The sequence below is a fragment of the Bemisia tabaci genome, chromosome 3 (genome assembly GCF_918797505.1).
Source record: "Bemisia tabaci chromosome 3, PGI_BMITA_v3".
In the NCBI taxonomy this organism is placed as follows: domain Eukaryota; kingdom Metazoa; phylum Arthropoda; class Insecta; order Hemiptera; family Aleyrodidae; genus Bemisia; species Bemisia tabaci.
Genome location: NC_092795.1, coordinates 46,980,664 through 47,005,831, shown reverse-complemented (window position 1 = coordinate 47,005,831; position 25,168 = coordinate 46,980,664). Strand labels below are relative to the sequence as shown.

Genomic DNA, 25,168 nt, shown 5'->3' with positions numbered 1-25,168 from the left:
GGGAGGATGCGCAGTGGTCGAGGAGGTTGCGCAGTAGCTGTGTAGCCTGCGCATCAGCTCTACACTTATCTACACAAGATTCGCACCTGAGACTTCATGTCGAGAGGTGGCTAAGTCGTCTACGACGTCGAATGCGTCCACTGTGAACTCGGTGTGGGTTCGATCCCCGACTCATGAATTCTAAATTATTGCTTGACTCTACCATTGTTCATTGTTTTACTGCAATATTTCATCAAGCAGTCATTCCAAAACGCGTCCTTTTAATTTTAAAGTAATTTTAAGTAAAGTTTAAAATTAAAGTATACCTCATATCGTAATTTTTTAAGGGTAAAAATAAAACTAACACTGATAGGAGGGTAAAAATAGGGCCGCGAAGCGGCCCATTGATGGCGCGGAGCGCCTTCAGGGGGTTGGGCCGCGTAGCGGCCAGGGGGCGTAGCCCCCTAGTACAACATAATAGTGAATTTCAATCCATTGTATGAGAAGCCTATTTGATCCTGTGCTCTCTGGAAGGAATTTGTATGAAAATAGTAGTAAGTGAATATTTTTAGAAGATAGAAGTTGTTTCCAACGCATTCTTATCTTCAAAAATACTTTCTTCATTCAAAACCAAATTTGTTACTTAAAAGACAGTTATAAGACAGGCATCTTATATAGTGATTCATTAATTAATTATGGAAACTGTTTAACCAGACCCCCAAAGAACTCTTTTTTATGGAGGCGACATATTTAGCATTTTTGTTTCGTGAGAATATTTCTACCAGTCTCTTCTTATCTTAATCTCTCAGTATTTTGGAAGATGCTTTATCAGCATCAACAAATTTTACAGGAATTCAAATTTGCATGAAATTTTGTCTAAGCAATAGGTATAAAAGTCAGTTATTTTTCCAGGATCATACCTCTTACACGAACCGATTTGCCAGGCACTAACGCAGAATTCATACACATACCTTGTTAATACACTAATTAAGAATAAACGCCATATGAACATTCGGATGTTGCCAAATTTTCTGAAAATACTTATTTTTGAAGGAAGAATGAATATTTTTCTTTGAAATTTTCAGACACCTCAGATCAAATTACGGATAAAATTAACCGAAAAATTTGAAGGAAAATAACTACATATACTCCTGATAATTCATGATTTGTCGGAGGAAATTTGGCGACATTTGAAGGCTCATGCGGCGTTCTTTCTAGCAGGGCATAATAGGAGGCCCTTTTATAAAAGATCATTGTGAAAGAGCTCTCAAAAAAGCTCTCTCCCTCTAGATGCACTTTTTTTAAAAACATTGGTTTTAGAATGTGTACCCATTTGATATTTTCTTTTATCACAGTTTTTAAGGCAAGTCAACTCTCACCGGTTAGTAAAGCAATTTACGTCAAATACTTTGCATTCCTGCTCATTTTGATGTTACTATTTAGTTCACAAATCGGCAAAACTCCAGATTTTTGAAAAAAACTTCTAAATTTCAGCTCATTGTTCCACGATTGAGCACAGGGGAGAATGCATGAGCGCCGCCGCCCGCGGCGCACTGTGGTCAAGAATTGGAAGAAATAAATCGGATAATGACTGAAAGATCACGAGAGTCTCTCTACTGATGTTTTTTTGAGTCGCTTATTTCGAATTTGATGTCAAATTGGCTACATTTTAACACCCTGACCTATTTGTGGGTAAGTTTATGGCGCGCTGCCAGCTCGAAATGCGCACCGACGCCTACAAACCTAAAGGGATACTTCAAGCATCGCGCAATGCGTGAGGTAGCCCTTTAGGTTTGTAGGCGTCAGTGCAAGTTTTGCGCTGGTAGCACGATTGCCGCGCGCCGCGGCGCGTGACGGGCGGGTAGTAAACGATTTTTTGCGGGGAGAGCTCCCTGGCGGAGAAACTCGTCCATCGTGTAATTTTTTTTTTTTTTTTTAATTTTTTAAATGTTTTACTTTTAAAATTACAGTGGGAAGTAATAAGTGAACTCTCAACGCTAGATGAAGTGTAATAATGAAAGGCAGGTCGTGCGCCATGCGCGCTGCGGACCAGACGGCGCGGCGGTGCAGGGCGGCTCATAAAATCTCCCTCTTTGCTGCTTGATATTTGAATTTACCGCCAGAAGTTGAGCGTCAGCGTTGATTTGTTTACAAAATGGCTACTTGTTTGGTGTTTTGTTTGGTTTCTCGTCCACGACTTGCTGTTATCACCAGAATGAACAGTAGTATCCAGGGTGTTTGAACAAAGTGATCTTCCATTTATTTTCTTAGACTTAATTTTCTTTATCGTTGATTTCAGCATCACGACCTGTTCTTAGTTAAGTGCTGAAGACTTTTCCTAGTCCCTCCAAGTGTTATCACTATCCAAAACTCAAGGTTACTGATCTATCTCCAAGTCTCATATCAGCCAAGTACTTATTTCATTTTCCTCCTCTCTCAAGATATTTTGTCTGAATTTTTAAGGGAATGGAAGGCTGGTTGCATGTATCTATAATGACGATGTTGAATAAAGTCGCGTTTTCTCAAGCCTTCTCAATTAAAGTGCTCAACTGACAGCCCTAAAATGGCAGAGAGGTCTCTCATATACCCATGGCTCATTTCTATATTGCAATCATCGGTTTTCATCCTTTTCCTCCATGGCCAAACCTCAGGAGATGATACTAGTTATTCGGCAGTTGTTGATCTCGGGAAGGAACACATTCAAGGTAAGGTATTCTCTTGCTCTTCTTACATGATTCCAGAACAGACGCTATTAGTGGCACGTCACAAATAAGCGATGTATATTAATTAATCTGCATTGGTAGCATTGAAAGAGGTTACGCCAATGTTATTGTTTGGATCCAGTTTGATATAATGGAGAATCCCCATGCTGACATTGCCACCAATAGCGTCTATATCAAAACACTGCATAGTACCCAGCATTGATTGAAAACGAAGTTTGGAAGAGTGTAGGTACTCAGACTGGTAACGGAATCAAATAAGTACAAGAACTGATATGACATCATGCACTGTTTATGAGAAGCGCAGATGAGGGTACAGATAAAGCCCATGGCTCTTGGTTCCTATACCAAAGTCTTAATATCACATTATACAGGAATTTCTTGGCACCTGTAAACAATCATGTAGGATTGGAAATTTTGTCCCCTATTGATGATAATGCAATTTGCTAATTGCAACTGAAAGGGTAATCTCTTGACACTTAAGTAAAAAAAAAAAAAGTGAACGTGGCAATTCAAAACCAAGTATCTCGACTTGCTATGCTGTGTTTTTTCAATCACACTTTACTATTTCAAATGACAGTTGATCATAGTGCACCAAACTTTGTGTGGGTTTGCCTTACTTTTTCAGGAAAATTTTAATTTTGTACCAAACATGTAACAGAAGTGAAAGATGAGTTGAATGAAAAGTGTGACCCTCTGAATTGGTTACCATGGCATATTTTGGTCGAATCATTCCATTTTTCTCCCTAATTTTCTTTTTGATTCCAGGTAACAGCTCAAAATGTGGTTTTTTTGGGCCCATAGAGAATGGAAAAATTGAACTGTCTGCGTATGATGAAAATGAAGTCCGCCAATTCTATACTGTATCTTGTCATCCAGGGTTTGAACTCAATGGACCATCCCGGCTTGTATGCGAAAAAGGAGTTTGGGTGAATTCCTCATGGCCCTATTGTGTCCAAAGTATGCCTCTTACTTTTCTCTGTTCATTTTTATCCCTTACCAATGGTCTTTAACTTCATGGCTGCGGCAGTTCTCTCAGTCTCAAAATTCTAGGGCATCCAAAAGCTAATTACTTAGAGATTCTCATTAATTTATGAACCTAGTGCATTCATTTAAAAATGTTTTAAAAAATCATTTACATTCCTTTCTAGAGTTTCTGCCATGCTAAGTGATTTTTTTCTCTCCATTATAGCAGCTTTAAATGTATCATTTTTTTTGCTAGGCAGTATATTTGGTGTGCCTCAGTTGGGTTATCAAGGATTCTTTTCCTTACTTATTGGCGCAGCTATGTCAGCCAGTCATATTTAGCTGAGGAAAGTTAATGATTGTCCTGTAAGCTTTGAAAGAATATTGAATAATGATTCTACTTATCCAATTGTAGGCAAATTATAGATCACTCAGATCTTTGATCTCTCTCTGTTTTATTTTGTAAATCTAGCTGAATGAAGAAGCCATTCTAAACAGGACTTTCAGTAAATGCTCACCCTTATTTGTTTCAGAATGTGTTGCACCAGAAATGATAATGAATGGTGCTGTTGCAATCGATGGACGAAGTAAAGAGGATGGATTTTTCCTGCCCAACGCAAAAGCACATTACATGTGCCAAGATGGATTTTTCCTCTCACCAAGCATTTCAAAAGAGCGACAATGTATTAATGGTTCTTGGAGTGGAAGAACGCCAGTTTGCAGTACGTTTTCTCTTAGATTTGTGAAATAAATCAAAATAGGCCTGTTGCACGCAAGAGAAACAGCCAACTGAATATACTTCCTGAGGGTAAATTCACTCGAAAATCTTAGTGGGCACATCTGAAAAGTATGAAATCCACTCTAGTACGCAATCTGTGTAGTTTGTAACAAGCTTTTTCAAACTTACTGGTTATGCGGGCAGATTTTTCTTGGTGGCCGGCAGTCAGGTTTACGTGGAGAGAGACCTAACTTAAATGAAGAAACAATCTCGAGAACTGTAATAAGCTCGCCTTCCATAAGATTTCAATTGATTCGAAGCTCTTGTTTTTGCAAAATAAAGAATGAAAGAGGACATACGCTCGCTTAAATACGCTTGAAATTATACATTAGAAAAAGTAAGTGAAATAGTTTGTTTACTTGGGTTTGTTTTTCTTACTCCTCTACCTGCACAATCCTGGTTGGGGGTGACTGAGAAAAAGTGCCCGCAGATGCAGGAAACTCGAAAAAGCAAGTTACAAGCTTTGCAGATTTTGTGCTATGGAATGGATTCTAGCCTTGTATGACGTGCCCAAAGTGATTTTTGAACGATTTAATCAGTAAAGAGTATATATTTATTTGGCTGTATCTAACAAGTTGGAGAAGTGGTGCTGGGTCCACACCAATTCGAGGAGAAAACAAAGCCAAAAAGGTCCAAAAATTTCAATCAGAGTTGAAACATTTTTTTTAAGCTCTAATGAGCACCAGTACAAGACTGAGGGGGGAGAGAGTTCAGCTCAGGCAGCTTGAGTTGGAATACTTAGTTGAGGTCATGCCGAGAGATCTCTAATTTTCGGTCTTTTTAGACCTCCTCAGTAGATCACACTTGTCTGTGAACCCAACTTACCATCTTGCAAAATACAACAAGGCATCAAATCGCTGTCAGGAATATGATGCGAGGTATGACACAAAAGTGTGATTCTCACGCCCTATGCAGCGGATACTGATTTTTACCCTTATTTCTGCTAGTCTTGGTTAACATACCAATTTGAGTTTGGAAAATTTTCTTTCTTGAAACAAACAGAAAGGACGGGTAAGGATCATGACTCTGAAAACCTTATGGAAAATTTTGAAAGTAGAGTCCCTGCCATTAGTTTATGCTATTTTAGAGTACGATAGAAGATCCGCCATCCTGATTTTTGCATTTGCTTCCAATGCTAAATTGAAGACAGCTGATCTGCTGTCATGCTCTAAAGTGCGTAAATTTATTTGGCGTGAACTAACTGGATCCTATGTCATTTAAAAATAGAAAGATATATTGATTTTTCAAACTATGAAAATAGAACTAGTCAAGAGACGAGCTCCACTGACACAAAATACTTCATTTTTAGTATCACTGCTCTTTTAAAAATTTCACACTTATTTCTCTCTCTTTTCTTGCAGTACGGACGCAATGCAATCCTCCAGAACCTCTTGAAAATGGATATCTATTGGACCGGCATCACAAAAACGGCGTTTACTCAAATGGAGACATAATTCTCTATGGATGTGAAGAGGGTTTTACTTTGGAAGGTTATTCCGCTTCAGTGTGTAATGGAGAGGGTGAGTGGACTCCCAGCGCCAATCGGAAGTGCGTCAGTAAGATTGAAGTAGAGTTCAAAAGCAAATTGGGTAAGTCTCTACTCACAGATATATTCCTTCAACATATGTAATTTTCTTCAGTTTGATGGAAGTCACTGAAGTGACCAAGAATATTATTCCGATCAAATTAAAAAATTGTATGTATGATTAGTTTTGAATCATCGTAACAAAGCAACTCTTTTGGGTGGTACAGATAATCGATCTGCCATTCATGCTTGTCTGATTTTTTTAAACAATTCCATCAAACTGTAGAACTTTTTGTAGTCTCGGAACTATCAATCTCATTTGTATAGTACAAGATCGTGACGTTTTTAGAAAATTTGAGATCAATAACTGCACATGAGGTATAAGCTGTATAGAGCAATAGCATGCTTGGAATGTTGCAATCCCTCCAGCACTCCTATTGTGTTAAAAAAAAGTGGATGGATCTTAATTTGAAATTTGTTCACTGAGCAGTTTTACTTCGTAATGATGTTCAGTAAAATTCACAGAGAACACAAAAAAATTGAAATCTCATAACTCATCGGGGAAATAAGCCAATGGTAATTCTTTTAAGTTAAATTTCATCCATTCCAGATTTTTTAACTGTGAACATTTGCTCTTTTTTTCTTTGAACAGCCGAAGCTCCTGTTTGCCCTCCACCGCCTAACATTCCTTTCGTCAAATTCACACGGGTAGAAGGCATGCAAATAGCGAATAATGTTCTGTCAGGAAGTATGTTCCAAGCACACTGCCAACCAGGCTACCAAAATGTTCTCTCGCCTTGTGTTCCTGCGATTTTTACCTGCAACAATGGTGTTTGGAAAGGAGAAATTCCCAAATGCGGTATGTGTCATCAGATTTGTGTCATTTGATTGTAAAAATTAATTTTTTATCCGCAGTTCAAATTCTAGGTGTGGTAGCCTTTTAGGCTCAATATTCTTTTACAAATCAAGCTGGATTTATTTTCCTTTCAGATCGGCGTTTGTCAAAGGGATACCCTGTAAAACAAAAATTTGAACAAACCCTCTACTTGTCCATTCAGTTTTTTGTGGTCTGTTTTCTGCATGTTTTAATAGCTCTTTTAGCTGTGAATAACTCTCTTTTACCAAGTATGTTTTAGTCCAAACCACTTACCAGAACAATACTTAGACGTGATAAGAAGTGAAATTTTATGTTTCAGTTTCATATCACCACCGCAACATTTTTCTAGTCTTCCTACTCTGTCAGTTGTCCAAGCAGTGAAACCCTAAAGTGAATCAAGAGCCGCTCCCATTACACCAGACCCATTTTCTTGCGCTGTAATTTTAACCTCATATGCTTACACACCTATGTAGTTCCTAACATGTTTCCAAAAGAAGTCACGTCTGATTGTATTATTTTGCTTTCAGAGAAAGTAACCAGTTGTGTTGAACCAGTGAGTATGTCTCAAAATGGTCTTCGATTCAACGTACCACTAGGAACTGAAATGTCAGGGTCTTTCAGAATCGGTTCAAAAGTGATTTATGATTGTCTGCCGGGTTATATCCTTCACGGAGAAGCTGTTCTCACTTGTTCCAAATCCGGGTGTTGGGAACCCAATGCACTGCCTAAATGCCTTCCTCAAGCTCAGTTGCTTCCAACGTGTAAGTATGATCATGAACTGTGTCTCTAAAACAAAGTATGCTGAGAATCCTGCATAGTCAGCTTCATAAAAATCTGTCAAAAGTTGTTAAAAGGGTCCACACTAATCTTGGTGAATTTATGTCAGATGCGAGATATGTCATGCAGTCTGTTTTACTGACATTAACTATCAATAGCAAACTTGGCAGACATCTCAAAATGCTTAATAATCTGATTTTTATTAGTCATCTTCATGTTGCTTCTCATCAGGAGATGTCAAATCACTCTAAGTAGCTTTAACTCTTCTTATTTGCGTTTTTTTAGTAAGTAATGCGATATCTCTCAAGTAATTTTCTTGTGTCCTGGTTGGGATTTTTTTTTGAAGGTTTCGTTACAGATTTTGTTGTTTCTCAGACAGAGGAATGTAACTCCATTTCAAGTTGCAAAATTGACTCAAATACTTCAATATTAAACATAAACTTGACTGTGCAATTTCTATCCATAATTTTGCTGTATTTTTTATGTAATTAGAAGAAAAGTAAGTGAAATTTTTCCATAGAAAAGTCTGACACGTTCTCAGTGAAAGTAAGTTCATGGGTGGAAATACTGCAGTGTTACATTGTGTGTTTGTGCTTGTTTTGTTGTTTTGTCAGGGAAACGACAATTAGTGGTTTGAAGCCAAAAGATCATAATTAACTTTCCCTAGAAAAACCAAATAATTTGCTCAATGAAAAAACTCAATTTGCTTCTGTCAATCATGTAACCAGTCCTCTTTTCTATTGACTTATCGTGAGCTTATTCAACACAAGAAATATACACAATGTACCTGAAAGTTAAAATAAGGAGTACTTACAAACGACCCAATATTTTATATCTTCTTTACACTTATGATGTAACAAGTGCTGACTGTTTTTTGACAAAGAAGGGATGATCAGAATCTAGAATAAACTTCAGAATTTTTCCGATCATAGGTTTTTTTTTCACTCAGTTTTCTTTTATTCAAATTATGGATCCTTCATGCAGACTTGACTTACCTGAACACCAAGGATTTTCATCAACAAGCCATGTTTTTGGGCAATTAGTATACTTTTGGTACTATCTGCTCAATCTTTCCCTTGTTAGGTTGTCAACACACCTACTTTATGAAAATTAAAGTTGCTCAAAGCATGGATGTCTGTTCAAAAATTAATCGACTTTTCCTAACTACATTTGAAATAACTACTTTTTGTTTTTTAGTCAACGGGCGTCCAGTAGACTACGTTAGCGGCACTCTTTTAGTAACTCTCCTCACTGCTGTAACTATACTTCTGGTCTTGCTTGGTATTTGCTTGGTTTCTATGCGCCAAAGGGCACCGCCACCTGCCATCACAACTGTGCCTCCACCCACGCTCCTCCAGTCTCACCCTGACAGATTGGCACTCATCGCATTTACAGATGCCGTTCAAGTTGGACAGGTATGGATAGCTGCATGATGTTGATTCAAAAAGATCTATAGCTCCTCCAAGGACGTATTAGATTCAAGATGCAAAATTCACTTTATTTGAATGATAATATAATATTGTCTCTAGAAAAGTTGAGCCATTTGCTGTTCATCAAGTTCATTTCTCAAATTTCAGATTTTTTGGATCAATTAGGACCAAAACTCAATCGGGTATCAAAATGTCTGAGTAATGGGTTTACAGGAAAGGGAACAGCGATAATCCAGAAAACAGACGTCTTTTTTTCTAATTTAGTTCTTTCCTCGTGATTGTAGTCTGTATCATTCTTTCAGTGCCTGCAAGGAATGAAACAAAACTGGTTCATATTTTCATGGAATATGAGAGTGGCTGCTTTCCTTTGAAATTTGTTTTCCCTTCGCGCAGGAGTTTAATTAACTGCTTGCTTTATTTCAGTCTGGCCTGCCAAGCTACGAAGAGGCGACTCGTGATCGGTTTAGTCATCGATTTCATCGACCTCCCCATTGGACACAGCCCTCACGTCGTGCTGTCACCCGGCAGCCTTCCAGGTAATTTCTGAGTATTGATCCATCGCTCCTCCAATCTAGTGTATTGTCAAAGCGATAAAAGGACTCCAAAGAAGTTTAACGTATGAGGTCAATTAACTTTACGCTTTGTAATGAATGCATTGCTAAGTTCGGCTTCACAGGAAAAAGTATGGTAATTTCAACCATAAGTCTGACTGATTTTGTAGAGGTTATAAAAAATCGGCACCTGTAAAACAAAGTATGATGATTTCACTTAAATTCGTGACTGATTTTGGCTCCATCCAAAAATGTGAAATAATCAACCAATATCCAAATGCTACTACTACTCCTCTAGCTGAAGCCAAAATCGGTCAAGATTTTAATCAGAATCATCAAGTTTTTTTTCTTTCTATGTTCTAAGTTTTAATTTCTCTGCGAAATGACATTTTTTTTTATATTGATTTTGACGTATGTGAACCAGATTTTCCGTATATTTGAGTCTCAAATTTGTCTCTATCAAACATATTTTGTGCTACAAGAAATTAATTCTCAAACTGGTCTCTTGAAATGCCTACTGAAATGACTACATATTTCAAAATCGATCACCAAATTCATTTTAAACGAAATGAGTTCTATTGTATTTTCACCTTTTATAATCCAAAGATTTTTGAAAGAACTTTATCGTGCTTTTTTCCAGTGTCGGAGGTGACTCAATGGGATCTACTGACACTATGACCAATGATTCTAACTCAACCAATGTAACACTGGACACAGTATCTTCTCACAGCGGCTCTCAGACTGCATCATGTCGTGCCATTTGTGGATCATTGGCCTCTTTTGACACGTCCTCCGTCATCAATACTGAAGGTAAGCCATTAAATTACCCCGCAACATTGACCGAGTGGATTGAGAAATGAATTTCTTCAATTAGTTTCAGAAATAAGACACCAAAATTATTCACACCAAAATTATTCATCACCGACAAGCATTCACACAGATCAAGCAAATTCAAGAAACAAACGTCACCTCTCATAATCTGTTATCGAGAGTGCACCTACGGAGCAACAACTATTTTTACTAAGGTTTTTCCCATCACTTTTCTTTTCAACTTTGCTTTTTGTAAATATCATTTACCTTTCAAATATTTAGATTGTAAATTGGAGAAAACTAATTTTCATGAATCAAAGAATTTAATTTTTTTTGTATGTTAAATGCATCGCTTAATTTGACGTTTGTTAATTTTATGAGTTAGTTGAATCTATTCCAGCAGGAATTTTCAGCACAGCACTAATATCCAACATTTTATCTAATTTAAATTTTTTTTGGATAATTATAGGTGTTCCGTTACTGGAGGAGAGTGAACAAGAAGAAAATGCCATCAAAGACAATGAGAGTGGCTCCTTTAAATCAGCCCAGCGTGTGTCACCCGAGTTAACGTGATCCTTTCTCGCCTGAAGGAACATATCACTTTTTTGACAGTTCCATGACTATTGGTCTGTATCTGCTCCGGCGGTCTTGTGTCTTCTTTGAAGGCTAAATCCTTCTCACTTTCCCTTCACTTTTCCTGTCGTAAATTTTGTAGGAAGGAGGTTGACAGTTGACAGTTCTTACCAAGGTCTCATTCAATTAGAGTGGTGCTTATGTGTGAATGTCAGAAACCTTGAGCAAAAAGGAGATGATATCGGTGAGTTTTTCCCTTATTTTGGAATACATTTGCGGGGTTGAGAAACCTTTAAAGAATGTCAAGCATTAAGAAGCTTCGTGAAAGTTTTCATGAGGTGATGATTTATGGATCACTAAATTTTATTCAAACTAACATGAAGAATCTCAAGATCTTCCAAAATGACTTTATCTTAAATGCAGTTTTCAGTCGTAAATTTGAATGATGGTGTTTTTTTTTTAAATTTTTGAGAGTCTGGAAAAAGTATGGTATTTTGATGAGGCTTGTCCTTGGCTGATCCTTAAACTCCAAATGTGGTACTAACATGTTAACTGCCCAAATTGTTTCCGTGAAATAGTTCCTGCTAGGCTTGGAAAACACGGCAAAAAAACGTGAGAATTTGAATTCTTCAAACTACGGTTTTTGCCCATTGCGGGATTACTAGTGCTTCCCATCTGTTGCACACATGAGTAATATTCTACCATGAGTTCATCAGAGAGCCTGTAGACAGTGTCTGTGTTGCACAGCAGCAAGATGACAACCTACCATTAAAAATGCTGGCTAATGTGACTGTTTTGGTCTACCATGGCCAAGAAAAGAATAGTCTCAATAACTGGCTAAGTATTGAAGGTGATGCATTGTAAGAACGAATTTGCTTTTTGTGTTTTAAAATTAGACTTTGTAGTACATCCGTTCCCAGTTAAAAGTAATTCATTCCTATAGTATATAAGGATTCTGATATATTTTCAGATTAGACATTCGATTTTCGGTAGAAGAATTCTTATCATCAAGCTCTTTATTCAGTCAAATACTTAAGTCCCAAAATTAGAAGGTGTTATCTCCTAAATGATTTTTTTACGTACTACATCGATTTTGAGAAAGAATGTTAGTTTTGGGAAATTAGAATTGATTTTATCAATTTTTTTAGTGGTCAATTGTTTTGCTATTCTCATCAAGTTTCAACATTGTTTACAACAACTCCATACACAAAAAGCAAAAAAATGTTCTCAATTAATAGGGGGAAAAAAGTGTGATGAAGAAATTAGTCAGATTTTCCTGGAGTTAGGTACTCAAATGCGGTTTACTCACTTAAAGTTTATGACAATGCATGTTAATATTTTCAGGATAATTAGTTTGATGATTGATAAACTGTCCAAGGTTTATTTAAGGGTCAATCAAATATACCATCTAGATCATACTTCTATCCTCAGTTACAAATGTATATCAATTAGGAAAGAAAAAACCTCACAGAAAAGCTTCCTCTGCATTTATACGTGATATCTTGAAGCCTTTGTTCGAATTTTAAAGCAGTTAACAAATAATGTGCTCCTTCAGCACCATTTATTAGGTATCTTTAAAAATTAGTAATAGAAGTTTAATTATTCTATTTTGTTTATTATCTAATATCATGTAACTTATGTGCTTTGAAAGCGAACGGGCCGAAGGTTCAATGTAAAAATGCATTGAGTAGACAAGGAAAAACTTCGCCCAGTTATGGTACATAATTGTATATTTTATTGATTGCATTTAGTGCTTTGAGAACAAATCTAGTCGTCCCTCAGAATTGGAAGGGGTCCCATTTTCTTCACATTGAAGTTTCTTCATTTTACAGGCATTGAATCCAGTACCTGGGAAGAGAGAAATATTGAATGGAATTAACAGCAAGGTGGTAAATACTGCCACAGTTTTTAAAAATTGGAATTGATTCATATCAGAAATAAATTACCACAAGGCTTTTTTCAAGCAAGGGATGGATTCTACAAAATGTGGAGTATCACTGATTTTAAGAAAAAAATACCCTCCTCATCAAAATTGATGTATGTGGGCATTTTCTCTCCTGGAAAAAATTAATTCTGATCAAAGAATCATGACACGATTGTAGTGTGGACATTAAAATACTGCTGATGAGTTATTTTCTAAAATAGTCTCTCACTTTTTTCGGTCGAATTAATCTGAAAAAGTTTTGAGGCATTCTTTTCAATACTCAATATCACATTCATTCAAAGGTAAACACATGTTTGAATAAGAAAATTATTGATAGTCCGTTAAAGAACTTTCAATCCCCATCCCTCCTGTTTTTTATTTCTCTCTTCTATCTGAGTAAGATCTTTACTAGAAATTAAGTGCTTTTAATACAAAGTCTATCGTAATCGTCAGTGTTTTCATTAACTGCCATGAGCACCAGAATGCAAGTTCTGAAAAAAATTCTGGATGGTTACTTTTATATTTTTAATTACGTGAGGTACCGCAATTTTTATTTCATCCCTTTCGAAACAACTAGCTGAGTACCTCACCAAATTTATAATTTGGACCTATTTTTTTAAATATTTTACATAAAAACCCAAGTAGGCACTCGTTTCGCGCTTCCATGTAAAGATTTCAACAAACACTTCCGACTCTTGGCTTAATGCGAACCAATTTTAGGTTCGATTTCTCAAAAAAATTTATATAGAAAACTTGTATTAGCATGTGAATTAATTGTGAAGTTATTTTTTTCAAACTTTTCATTTGAAGAATAAAGAATTTTGTGTTGAACTAAACCTTACTTTTTGTGAAAAATGTTTTCTAATATAATCTTCGAAATCATTAAATAAATAAGTAATGATCATGTGCACAAGAGGATTGTGAGCCCTCTCAAAATTTCTCCTAAAAAGTAGGGAGTGCAAAGGAAACAAACAAGTTTTTGTTCTGATTTTATATTTTTCTTTTTCTTTTTTTATTTCTTTTTTTTTAATAAGAGTAAAGTCTTAGTTAACACAAATTACAGAGGACAAAAACTGAAAAATAAAAACACGTTACTAATGCTTTTGAATTATGGGTAGAAACTACGTGGGATTACAACATGCCAGCAAGCAGCAAACTAAAGTAACTCAGTCTTGCATTCACCTCCATATTGAGTGTGGCTAGGATGCAATACCAGATGCAACAAAATTCTGTTTGGGAATAACCTTCAATGAGATCTGATTACGGATCTTTTCTTTCATCCCCTCTTGCATTATCTACATTTTTCGGGGAGGGAGGAGGGGGTTGCAAGTGAGAGGAACACTAAGAGGTGTACAAATGGAATCCTTTGCAGGGGCAAAAGTCATTCTGTTCCAGTTCCAGGCACCGATTTTGTTGATAGGTAAACATTTGTCCACAATGAAATTAACCTTCTTACACTTTTTCAAACATATTTCTGTACATTACAGCACATTCCACACTTTGGGGAGCTCCTGTTTTACTTTTGAAGTATGAAGGTGTAATAATTTTTCCCAGATGTTTGGAAAGCCTCGCAAGTGCCCTTTCACCTATCAACTTCACTCCAGCTCGGTAGAAGAGTAAAAAATATTCTTAGAATCTATGCGTTGGAGCTTTGTTAAAATGTATTAGACACTCAAATAGGTAAGATTAGTTTCCACCCCTCTTTCTCCAATTCAATTCAGATGTTTGTGGGACAAGCTTTTTTTGCATGATGTCAAATCTAGAGCTCTTGAATTTTAAGCTGTTTCCAGCAGCAAGTAATCAAATTCTTAGCTTAGTGCACATCATTTTTTTTACCGAGGTATCCAAAAATGAAACTTACTTCTTTTTTTTTAAAAAAACTTTGACTTGATAACCTCCGCAGAAAGCTCATGCACCATATCTATGTTTTGCCTCAGTATAGATTCAATTTCCTCGAGATTAATTTTGTAATAATTATCTCTAAATTTCCTTCAGAAAATAAATTGCCTATATGTAAATATTAAACTGGCTCTTCAGAAGCAACAAATCAATCATAATACCAACATAAGAAAATGAATTGGACTTCTTGACGAAATCTTCTATTAGGTGCCATTAAGTTAATTATTCATATCAGCTTTTTGAAAACTGCACCGTTTCTGTGGCTTTCATATGTTTCTTTCAATACTATTTATAGAGATATACATATTTAGTATACTTAATGACATCCTATCATTATTTTTTTTTTTTTTTTTGCTAGAGATGTTTTCGAGAAAACAATCACGAGAAAAATCCTATCGCTTTAACCCACGTTTTGTCCCTAGGACTCTATATTACTGCCAGTTACATGAAACATTTTGATACAGCTGTCTCTCAAAACGCTCCTCAAATCAAATCCTTTTAAGAGACATAAGCTAATATACATCAAGTTAATTAATAATATTTACTACAGAGATATTAAAAACAATTAAATGTAGATAGTTTTAATTCAAAAATATTACTAACACTGATGACTTTGCTGTTCTCAGCTAAGCCTCAGAAGAAGAGTTCCTTAAAAATTTAATATTTTATGACCTACTGTCGTTGTGTTTAAATCTCTGGAATATTTCAATTGGATCGCATCAGAAACGAACAAATCAATTTATAAAAGAACGGAAAAAACAAAGGATTGTAGAGGGAGTTTTGTTCAAGGTTTCAAGGAAACGTTTAAGGATACGAGAGGACCAATAATTCAACTCGCAAGTAAGGAGAGGAGGGGGTCTGAAAAATTAAAGAAGTAGTCTGTATTTTGAGGAAATACTTTTTCAATGAATTCTTAATTTTCCATCTCTGAATCATCCAAAAATTAGATACACAGCTTTAAAAACAATGGTGGCCCATGATTATGAGATCCACATTAGCATTAAAAATAAAAAATATTTGAAAAAACATCCACTACATTAATGAATTTAATTTCAGAATATTTCAGCCTGAAAGTGAAAAATTATTTCACAAAAATATAGAGAACTTTTCAATTTGCTGGTTCAGGTAAATTTATTCAAAAACAATGTATTCACCCCTGAAATTAAAATACCAAACCGCTTTCACATTTTTGAGAAAAATTGAAGCATTAAATGATTAGCAAAACTTTGAAAGCATGTAAATATAGAAGAGGTAGTACCCTTAGAAGCAACTCTATGATTTGGAGCAAAGCTATTAAAGTTATGGCTTTGTGTTTGCAAGGTTGTACTGTTAATAAAGACGAGGATACATTGATCTTTATTAGAACGAAGTTCTAAGTATTTGTTAAATTGAAGAGAAGAAAAGAGGTTCTGTTATTTAGAACAAGGATCATAATGCCCCCTAATTCAAATGTATGGTAATTTGTTGAATAGTCATGGTCACATGGTCACATAACATGGTAACTGAAGCAAAGCTAAGAAAAACTAAAAAAATCAAATTGTGTGTACTTTAGTCAGCGGCCACTTATTTATTTCGGCATGTTAAGCCAAAAATGACCAACCCACCATATTTATAAGAGACCTAACCAATTTACAGTGATTGGCTCAAATCACGTTGAAAAATCTACAGTAACATAAGTAATGAAATTGGGCATAATCAAGATAAAATTACTTTCTGTTTTTAGTGATTCATTGTCTCGAAAAGAAATTCCGCTTTCATGCGTTACGTCAGAGTTTGTTGTTATAGATACCTACCGGTACCCCTGTTGGGCTGAGCTTAAATATTGTGCACAAGGAATGAAAAAATGTAATGAAGCAAGCTAAAAGTAGGTAAGTTGAATTGAAGCATTAAGGTACACAATTTTCTAAACTTATAGCTGTTTCAAAACGGAAAAAATGATGAGAATGATGCACAAGCTTTGCATACCCTAACTCATTATTTTTTGGAACCTTTACATGGATTACATTTTGCAATTCGAAACTAAAATTTCTGGCTCAGTTTGGAAATAACGTATGCACTATTAGTTCCTTTATGTACATAGGCGTTTTACAGATGAGCCAGAAATTGTAGTTCCTGATTGCTAAATGAAGTCCATTTTAACATTTGTTTTGGGAGGGATTGAAAAGTAAGACCAGAAGCACTTTAAACCTTTCTCTAATTAGTGGCTAACTTTTTTTGTTTCGTGGCGAGAATAATCAAATCAGCTATTGACTGGAGAACGGCAAAGAAAGATATAACCTGAGCATTTCGCTTTTTTCTTTTAAAAACAGTAATTCACCCGATCACATCCAAACTTCAGAGCTCATCGTGCAACGTGTGTTGCCGAAGCAATATTTGAAGGAGTTCCCAAGAAATCACGTCGAAATGCCCGGGTCTCTAAAAATTGGCGGGTTAGCGAAAGACCGATCTAATGATGATGATTTTAGCGTTGTTTGTGCGGTTCCTCGGTAGTGTGCTTTGGTTCCATTCGGAACGGTGGATGGCGGTAGAGTTTAGTTTGTTTGGAATACTGGAAGCTCCAATTTCATCACAAGCGAGAGTTTGAATGTAGGTTTGTGCGATTTAAGCGTTCCTGGAAACAAACCAACAGGAAGTTAATTTTGGCGGGCGCAACAAATAGTCTTTGAGTGAAACGATTCTCCAAAACATTGTTGCAATCATGTTTTAATGTTTCAACAAACCACCATTCACCTCCTCGGCAACAGTGGTAGTAGGCGGCGAGTAATGCTGGAACCCTGTGCTCTAAGATGGACATGTTAGACTTCAAAAGTTTGCGTTTGATAGCACATGCAGATATTGCCTTCTTGCAAAGGACCATGCTCGGAAAGTCAATTAGGATATCCCGCTTTGGTTAAATTTCGTTATTATCCGATTTGACGTTCTTTACGACCTCTTGAGCATGATGAGAGGGTAAAACCGAAATTTTACTGTTCCGGTTTCGAGAGAAGCGGGGCTGAGAAGTGAAGTTTGCGGCATATTTATTCGCGTTTGCTTGTAGAGCCTTTGCACTGCTGCTGCTTTGTCAGATATTGTCACTTTCTGGCCAAAGTATAGCAAGCGCCGTGTGACGTTTAAAAATTTCCGCCGCCATTTTTTTTAACTGAGTAATTGTTCAACGAAGCTGTCCGAAAATTTCACTGAATTTTCTCTATACTGCCGAAAAAAATCATAGAGCACATAGAGTCGTAATGTAATTGGGAGAGCTGGCGCCACTTTTTAGCATTTTCCATGTCCCGAATTCCGAGACTCCTGTGTGACGCCGGGTCACTTTTTCGATACATAATCGATTGTTTTCGATACACGGGTACCCGGCCATCCGATGACAACAACAACAACAACAAATGAGATAGGAATTACCACGTATTCCACACCGCCATTTCGGATCGAAAAAGCGACCCGAACTCGGCGCACACCGGGCTCGGAATTCGTCGAGCAGAACATGGCGCCAGCTCTCCCATTTACATTACGACTCTATTTACTCTATGAAAAAAATCAGTGAAACAGAACATTTTTTTCAAACAAAAGTTTTCAAACAGATTCAACTAACGATTCCTCTTTAAAAAATAAAATGACAGCAGAAAATTTTGAAACGCATCATGGCGTTTGTGATACTTTGGCTGGAAGGTGACAATATATGGAACCATTCCTTCTAAAGCAGTGTGTCTCTTCTTCTTGGTTGGAGCAAACTGAGGAAAAAACACTCCTCGTAAGATTCTCCTCGTACACTCCATGTACTGAATTATCTATTAATAACAAATAATAAAATTAGGTTAACTAATTTGATATTTTTTTACTCTTATGACCTCAAGACGTTTTGAGATTTATGATCCACACACCCTTTTTTACAATCTCAGTCTTAATTGATTTCCTGCTTTTCTAATTTTAGTAAGAGCACTTGTTTTAGTACTCAATTTAGTAAAAGCACAAAATATAGAAGAAAAAATTAAAGAGCTTTGAGAATTATTAAATTTGACCCGGAATCACCTAAATATTTACAAAACAATCATTATATTTTCCTTTAGTACTTATTTTTTTTTATTTTTTATTTTTTTTTCATCACTTTAAATAAGAATAATCCATACAGAGTGATCAAACATTTCAAAATCATGAGTTGAAAAACGCTGACTCCGCAAGTTTAAATGTTAGAGCCAAACACAGCGGCGCGGCGCGCGGGCGTGCTGCCAGCGCAGCGCGACATGCGCACTAGCGCCTACAAACCTAACAGGGATACTTCACGCATTGCGCAATGCGTGAGGTATCCCTGTTAGGTTTGAAGGCGCCCATGAGCATGCCGCGCTGGTGGTCCTCGCCCGCCACGCGCCGCGGCGTGCCACGGCCGGCGCTTCGAGCAATTATTTCGCAACAAAGTTGTTGCACAGAATTATACAAAATTGAAGGCACTCCAACGTTCAAGAATGACAGGTATCCTTCAAGTGTGCGGAACTTTCCTCGCAAAATAAATCAAGATACTTCAGCACAAAAAGAGAGCGGTAGTCCAAAAACTCACCAAGTCCTAGCATCCGTAATTAATGATGTTTAGCATATTTTTTTTATTTCATTATAGAAAAAAGTGACTCCATTTAGGCAGAAATCTTCTTGAGTGTGCCGTCAAGAAGATTTTATTTTGAATTTTGGATCAAGAATAAAACAGCCAAATGAAAGCGGGTTTCTGCTTAATATAAGTTACTTTTCTTTTTACATAAGCACCTTTTCCTCTCCAAACAAGCATTATTTTCTAAATTGATTCATAAGGAAATCTTATCAGCGGTTTTGAGCATTTTTCTGCTTGTATCAAATACATTTTTCCTGTAATGAAGTTATAAAGTCATGCTAAACGTTATTGAATACAGATACTAGGACTTGGTAAGTTTTTCGACTACCGCTCTCTTTTTGTCGTTGTCATTTGATTTAATTTGCGAAGGAACTTCATGAAAGAACTTCTTTTGAAAGATGCCATCAATCATGATACGTTGAAGTGCCTTCAATCTTGTATGATACTGTGAAACACCTCTGTGGCGAAATAGTAGCTCGAAGCGCCGCGGCACGCCGACGCCGTCGCGAAGTTATCGTACACAGGAAAAGTCAAAGAGCCTTTAGCTGCGGCAAATCAAGAGGTTTATCCGGTTCGAGTGTAACAAGATGGGATTTTCTTGAAAGACAATTAAGTCCTCTTGCACCCAAGAGTTGTAGAGAGTTTAAGTGAATTTTCCCCCACGGAATTGACGCCCCCCCCCCCCCCCCGTTTTTACCAAAAATTCCAATCATATATTTTTCTCCGTTGGCTCAAACGAACAAACAAACAAAAAAAACAAAAAACAAGCAAACCCTCATTCTTCTTATATATATTTCTATATTTCAGCACCCTTTGATAGCTTTCCTGGTGGCAACGGCTGTTAAAAAAATGCTTAAAAAAAACAAGTAAATAAAAAAACAATTCTGAATGAAATTGTTGAAATTTATGTTTTAGAAAATCCTTTCTGGGTGCGTTTTGAGTAACATTTACCACCGATAAAACTTGAATTAAAAAAAAGTTTTAAAAAACTCTTACAATATCGATCGTAGTTTAGAACTGCAAATAGATTATTAAGAAAAACTACCAAAGCAAATTGTAGCGTTTAATTAAAGACATATTTGTTAAACATTTCTAAACTTTAATTTTACTTTAAAAAATTACCAGGGGGTTTCTTTAAACCTATTTTTCATCGAATTTTAGGAGTTTTTGAAAGATGCTTTTTAATGGTCGTTGTTAGTCTAAGTCTCAATCGCTAGAGTCAATCTACCCCTCTTCTCCCGTACAGCCACAGCTTCACGACAGTACCACACTAAAAAAGTAACAAAAATCGTATCCGACACGTGTCGCGCGCCCAGATAATCCAATAACGCCACTGGCGCTCCCGGTGCACATTCGCAGGATTTTTTCGAATTTTTCCAGTCTGGCAGATGCGGTAGAAGCGAATTTCCCTACAATAATTGGCAATGCCCCTCGGCAGGCGTTTGAATATCGACTCGTCTCTTTGATTGTTCTCGGCGAGACGAGGCTTCAGGCTTAAATGAAATTTCAACCTTTTAAAACTTCGCGCGACGGATTTCAACCCCCCCTCCCTTTCCGTCGCCCTTTGATTGAGAGCCCTTGAAAGTGGGATCTAAGTATTTTCGCGGAAAGTTCCACTGCTGTAGCATTATCAACGCTCATCGAGCTGGCTCCGCAGGAGTCCTTGGAAATTTAAGGGTGGCGGATTAATTGGTGGCTGCACTCGGTAAAGTACAAAAGCGAATTTATTGGAGGTGAAACTGAAAAAACCTATAGACGTGGTTTCCTCAAAAACTCGTATCTCGATATGAGACAATGCAAATTTCCATTCCCATTTACTTCATTTAAAAAAAAATAAAAAATAATAAAAATTTTAAAAAAAATACGTATAAGACTAGTGTACGTCATACACTCGTATTAATCCCTGTTGATTTTTGACGGAAATAAAAATTGCAAGTCAACGCCCTGGTACTAGGTAATTCAGGGTGCAAAATCGGTTTCACGTGGTCCCAAACCTCCCCGCAGCTTTCCAAAACGAGGAACGGCTGTTTTTGACCGTTTTTGAAAGCTCAAGAAAATTGCGTTTTGCGCCGATAACGCAGTCCAGCGGACTCCTAAAGCTTTTCCGAACAAAAAATCGGACTCATCGAGATCATTTCCGATGAGACTAGTTTGATTTCAGCCCGATTGGCGAACTTCCGATTTTGACCCCGAAAATTTAGTCCATGTAACCTCTGTCGATACTCCTCAATTTTAGTCAGCAGACGATTTTCGGGATAAGTGTCGAATCCTACGTGGTTCGAGGTGTAGAATCGATTTTGCAAGGACCCAAGGCTCGACGAGGCGTCAAAAAAGAATGTTTCTGGCCGTTGTGAGCATGCTCGCATAGCCACGATTATTAGCGATTATCAGGACAGGTCGACTCGTGCAGCTATTCCGACCGGAAAATCGGACTCGTGGCATCATTTCCGAGGGTACTAGTTTCTTTTCAGTCCGATTGGAGAGCTTTCGATTTTGACCCCAAAAATTTAGTCTGTGCGCACAAACGGTTCGAAGTTCCTTCGCAAATTAAATCAAATGACGACGACGAAAAGAGAGCGGTAGTCGAAAAACTTCTTAAGTCCTAGTATCTGTATTCAATAACGTTCAGCATGAGTTTACAACTTCATCACAGGAAAAAGTTATTTGATTCAAGCAGAAAAATGCTCAAATTTACTGCTGAGAAGATTTCCTTATGAATCAATTAAGAAAATAATGCTTGTTTGAAGAGGAAAGGGTGCTTCTATAAAAAGAAAAGTAACTTATATTAAGCAGAAACCCGCTTTCATTCAGCTGTTTTATTCTTGATTCAAAATTCAAAATACAATCTTCTTAACGGCATACTCAAAAATGTTTCTGCCTAAAAGGAGTCACTTTTTTCTGTAATGAAGCATAAAAAAAATGCTAAACATTATTATTTACGGATGCTAGGACTTTGTGAGTTTTTGGATAATCTCTTTTCGTGCTGAAGTACCTATCTTGATTTATTTTGCGAGCAAGCTCCGCACACTTGAAGGATACCTGTCATTCTTGAACGTTGGAGTGCCTTCAATTTCGTATAATACTGTGCAACAACTTTGTTGCGAAATAATTGCTCGAAGCGCTGGCCGTGGCACGCCGGCCGCGGCGCGTGGCGGGCGAGGACGACCAGTGCGACATGCTCATTGGCGCCTTCAAACCTAACAGGGATACCTCACTCATTGCGCAATGCGTGAAGTATCCCTGTTAAGTTTGTAGGCGCTAGTGCGCATGTCGCGCTGGCAGCACGCCCGCGCGCCGCTCCGCTCTGTGTTTGGCTCTAACATTTAAACTTGCGGAGTCAGCGTTTTTCAACTCATGATTTTGAAATGTTTGACCACTTATCCGGGTATTCCCTGACCGTGGCAACCCTGCGATCCAGTAATAGAGTACACAGAGTCGTATTGTAATTGGAGAGCTGGTGCTACTTTTAAGCCTTTTCCAGATCCCAAATGCCGAGACTCGTATGTCACGCCGGGTCACTTTTTCGATACATAATCGATTGTTTACGATACATCCGGCCATCCGATTCTACATCGCCATTTTGGATCGAATACGTATCGAAAAAGTGACCGAAATGCACGGCGCACACCAGGCTCGTCGACCAAAACATGGCGTCAGCTCTCCCATTTGGACTGCATTTTGCAATTTAGAACTATAAAGTCTGGCTCATCTGAAAAAACACTTGTGTGCATAGGGACACCAATGGCACATACGTTGTTTTTAAACCGGGCTAGATTTTATAGTTCCTAATTGCAAAATGTAGTCCATTTACATTACGACTCACTCTTTGAATCCAGTACACAGTGACTCTAATGTGCTGTAATCTTACTCTGCGTAATTGTAGGTATGCCTGTTCCACCTATCGGAGTGGGCGCTGTGGTTCTCGGTGTCCGGGCGTTGGTTGGCGCGGTGCTCCTTGGGCGCGGGGCCGGGGTCTCGTCTCCGTTCGGGCGCCAGCGACCTCTTGCCGATCGTCTTGAGGAGCTCCCGGTTGGCCTGGATCTGGTCCTCCGACTGGCGCATGCGCCGCCTCGCGATCTCCAGGAGCAGCCGCTGACGCAGCACCTCCAGCGGGTTCACGATCGACAGCGACGGTCCGTTCCCCGTCAGCCCGTTCCGCCCGTTCCGCTTCGATTTCAACTCTCCCTCCTTATCCTGAAACAACAGATAACCATTAGAGGAGCCATCATAAACAGAGAAAAGAGACCATCCACTCTGCCGTGATAGCGAAGAGAGCCGTAAGTGCAAAATTTTCGAAATCGAGTTTTCTTCAAAATTGGTCTAAACTCTTTTAGATGAAATTACTGAGACAGCTAAAACAGCAAAATTCATCCTAATTTAATGAAAACGAGACGTATGAAAAAGCCGTAAGTGCACAAAAAATGACATAGTTTTTTTCAAGACAGCCGTAGGTGCATGAGAGCCAATGAAAACAGTGCTTTCAAGAGGAATGCCGCCCTCATCTGCCGATTTCTAACCTGAAAATGTGTTTGTTGTGTGTCCAAAACGCAACCACGAAAGCATGCAGAAGATAGCACTTACGGCTGTCTTGCCTAACAATAACCTAGCATGAAAATTAAAAATAGCCTTTTTATGTAATATAAATGAAATCAGTCGATTTTTTATCATCCAAACGATTTCTAGGAGTCTTTCAGACGATTAGTGGCAATTTCACAAAGAACGGAGGCTTCTTTCAATAAAATTTTCCGGTCAGAAGCTTCCGAGCCCGTTTTCTCAAAACTGCATTTTTGCACTTACGGCTCTCTTCGCTATCACGGCAGCACTGGTATCTTGTCAATGGTGGAAGCTTTTACTTTCGGGATTTCCAACATTCAACTGTTAACCCACCCACTTGCTCGATGGTTTACAACGTGTTGGGAGTTTCGTATTGCAAACAAAGCAAAGTTTGGGAAACTTGTTTGGCTTATGACGTCACCCGGAGCTCATCATCCATCTTGTGAGTAAGTCAATAGCCGAAAAAAGGATGATGACTGTTGCCCCCTTAAAATTGTCCACAAGGAAATGTTTAATCCCCGAAAGTAAAAGCTTCCTCCTGTCGCCAAGTGGCCAGTGGAGAGTCGGTGTAGGCTAGTGGAGAAGATTTCCCTGTGAATCAACAAAGAAAATAATGCTTATGTGAAAAGGAAAGTCATTTATATCAAGCAGAGACCTGCTTTCATTCAGTTATTTCATTCTTGATTCAAAATTAAATCTTCTTGACGGCGCATACTTAAGAATGTTTATGCCTAAATGGAGTCACTTTTTTCTCTAATGAAATTAAAAAAATATGCTAAACATTATTAATTACGGATGATAGGACTTGGTGAGTTTTGGACTACTGCTCTTTTCTTGTTCCGCAGTATCTTGATTTATTTTGCGAGAAAAGCTACGTACTCCTGAAGGATAACTGTCATTCTTAATAAGTTGGAGAGCCCCCAATTTCGAATGATACTGTGCAACACCTCTGTTGTGAAATAGTTGTTTGAGGCGCCGTGGTACGCGGCGGCCGAGGGCGACCAGCGCGACACGCGCATTGGCGCCTACAAACCTAACAGGGATATTTCACGCATTGCGCGTGTTTTGCAATGCGTGAAGTATCCCTGTTAGGTTTGTAGGCGCGCCAGTGCGTCGCCGCGCAATGCGTGAAGTATCCCTGTTAGGTTTGTAGGCGCGCCAGTGCGTCGCCGCGCAATGCGTGAAGTATCCCTGTTAGGTTTGTAGGCGCTTGT

General features: G+C 37.9%; 2 protein-coding genes across 3 annotated transcripts in view; one reads left to right on the top strand and one right to left on the bottom strand.

Moving 5' to 3' along the window:
- Window positions 1-2,152: 2,152 nt before the first annotated feature.
- On the top strand, window positions 2,153-13,751 carry LOC109030532 (complement receptor type 2). Its single transcript, XM_019041529.2, has 10 exons — window positions 2,153-2,684; window positions 3,468-3,659; window positions 4,199-4,387; window positions 5,805-6,032; window positions 6,621-6,827; window positions 7,373-7,606; window positions 8,820-9,037; window positions 9,476-9,588; window positions 10,244-10,413; window positions 10,883-13,751. Exons 1-10 carry the CDS (start codon window positions 2,543-2,545, stop codon window positions 10,984-10,986), a joined length of 1,797 nt encoding a protein of 598 aa, XP_018897074.2. The 5' UTR covers window positions 2,153-2,542; the 3' UTR covers window positions 10,987-13,751.
- A 1,391-nt stretch (window positions 13,752-15,142) lies between these two features.
- Window positions 15,143-25,168, bottom strand: part of Dh44 (corticotropin-releasing diuretic hormone 44) — a 176,586-nt gene continuing 166,560 nt past the window's right edge. For both annotated transcript variants that reach the window (XM_019041531.2, XM_072298467.1), the window contains 2 exons: window positions 23,269-23,594; window positions 15,143-17,420 (listed from right to left, as the gene is read on the bottom strand). In XM_019041531.2, the coding sequence (XP_018897076.1) occupies window positions 17,411-17,420; window positions 23,269-23,594 (336 nt within the window). In that variant the 3' untranslated portion in view covers window positions 15,143-17,410. The remainder of the gene's footprint in view (window positions 17,421-23,268; window positions 23,595-25,168) is intronic.

Bases quoted from the DNA above. Each gene is read 5' to 3' on its own strand.
- LOC109030532 (XM_019041529.2), top strand. From the start codon at position 2,543: ATGGCAGAGAGGTCTCTCATATACCCATGGCTCATTTCTATATTGCAA. The intron at 2,685-3,467 runs GTAAGGTATTCT...TTTTGATTCCAG, and splicing joins CGGGAAGGAACACATTCAAG to GTAACAGCTCAAAATGTGGT. The intron at 7,607-8,819 runs GTAAGTATGATC...TTTGTTTTTTAG, and splicing joins AGCTCAGTTGCTTCCAACGT to TCAACGGGCGTCCAGTAGAC.